The sequence below is a fragment of the Hipposideros armiger genome, unplaced genomic scaffold, assembly GCF_001890085.2.
Source record: "Hipposideros armiger isolate ML-2016 unplaced genomic scaffold, ASM189008v1 scaffold_1, whole genome shotgun sequence".
Lineage (NCBI taxonomy): Eukaryota > Metazoa > Chordata > Mammalia > Chiroptera > Hipposideridae > Hipposideros > Hipposideros armiger.
The window spans coordinates 6,963,497-6,964,480 of NW_017731351.1; the positions used below are offsets into that span (position 1 = coordinate 6,963,497).

Sequence of the window (984 nt, forward strand, 5' to 3'; positions counted from 1 at the left end):
TTTTCAAATGGCCGTTTCCGAAGCTGAGCAGACTGAGGTCTGAGCAGCCCTCACGTACAGTGGGTATGAACATGGCCAGGGAACATGTGCTTCCTGGTCATCAGCTTATGTGGGTGTTTCTGCTGGAATGGGAACGGCTCATGCTGCTGTGTGAGCCCCGCAGACAGTGAGCGTGTGGAGGGAACACCTGGACCACAGTGGCAGGAAGGCAGCCAGGGCTTTTCAGAGGTTAGACAGAGCAGGAGCCTTGTCCTCTTTGTTTGAATATATGGGATGAGAACTTCTGGCATGCTTGTACAGCTTATCGGGGATGAAGAAGGCTGTGGCATAACCACCCGAGCTGCCCAGCTGCTATAGCGAGAAGGTGCTTATAGAACAAAGGGGTGTTGGGGAACTCGCACCCCGTGCCACACGCCTGTGTGAGCAGAACCGAGAACTCGAAGGCAGTGTTTATGGAAGTGCTGTGGCCAGGAGACCTGCTGAGCTTTCGCCTCTGACTGGAGACCTGTATAGAAACAGAGCATAAGTGTTAGGCAGCCTTTGGTTTTCATCCACTTCATCTTTTTGATGCAGCGCCTGACATCATGTTACTTGTTTTCCTAGTGAAATCTATTCGGAGCATTCCTGCCTACCTTGCAGAAACCCTCTACTATGCTATGAAGGCAAGTGCAAACCTTGAATCTTCTAATTTGCCTATCTCTCTAGTTAGTACCTTTCTCCTGTGTAGTTATGTTTTACATGATTGACTTTGGGTTTTCCGTTTCCCCCCCTTTAAAACGCGTAGTTCAGTTCTGCTGAATTGTTTTGCCTTATTCATTTGCCCCAACTCAGGGAAGCCAGTTAAGAACTGACGTTTTTAAGCAGTGTGCCTCTCTCTTTCTTTTTAAAGGGAGCCGGGACAGATGATCATACCCTCATCAGAGTGGTGGTTTCCAGGAGCGAGATTGACCTGTATAACATCAGGAAGGAGTTCAGGAAGAACTT

At 48.8% G+C, this 984-nt stretch overlaps 1 protein-coding gene across 1 annotated transcript in view; it reads left to right on the forward strand.

Moving 5' to 3' along the window:
• ANXA5 (annexin A5) overlaps positions 1-982 on the forward strand; it is a gene marked incomplete at its 3' end in the record, with an annotated part of 28,612 nt that extends 27,630 nt beyond the window's left edge. Inside the window, exons 9-10 of the mRNA XM_019628776.1 lie at positions 534-662; positions 890-982. Coding sequence (XP_019484321.1) covers positions 534-662; positions 890-982 — 222 coding nt within the window. The remainder of the gene's footprint in view (positions 1-533; positions 663-889) is intronic.
• Between the last annotated feature and the right edge of the window lie 2 nt (positions 983-984).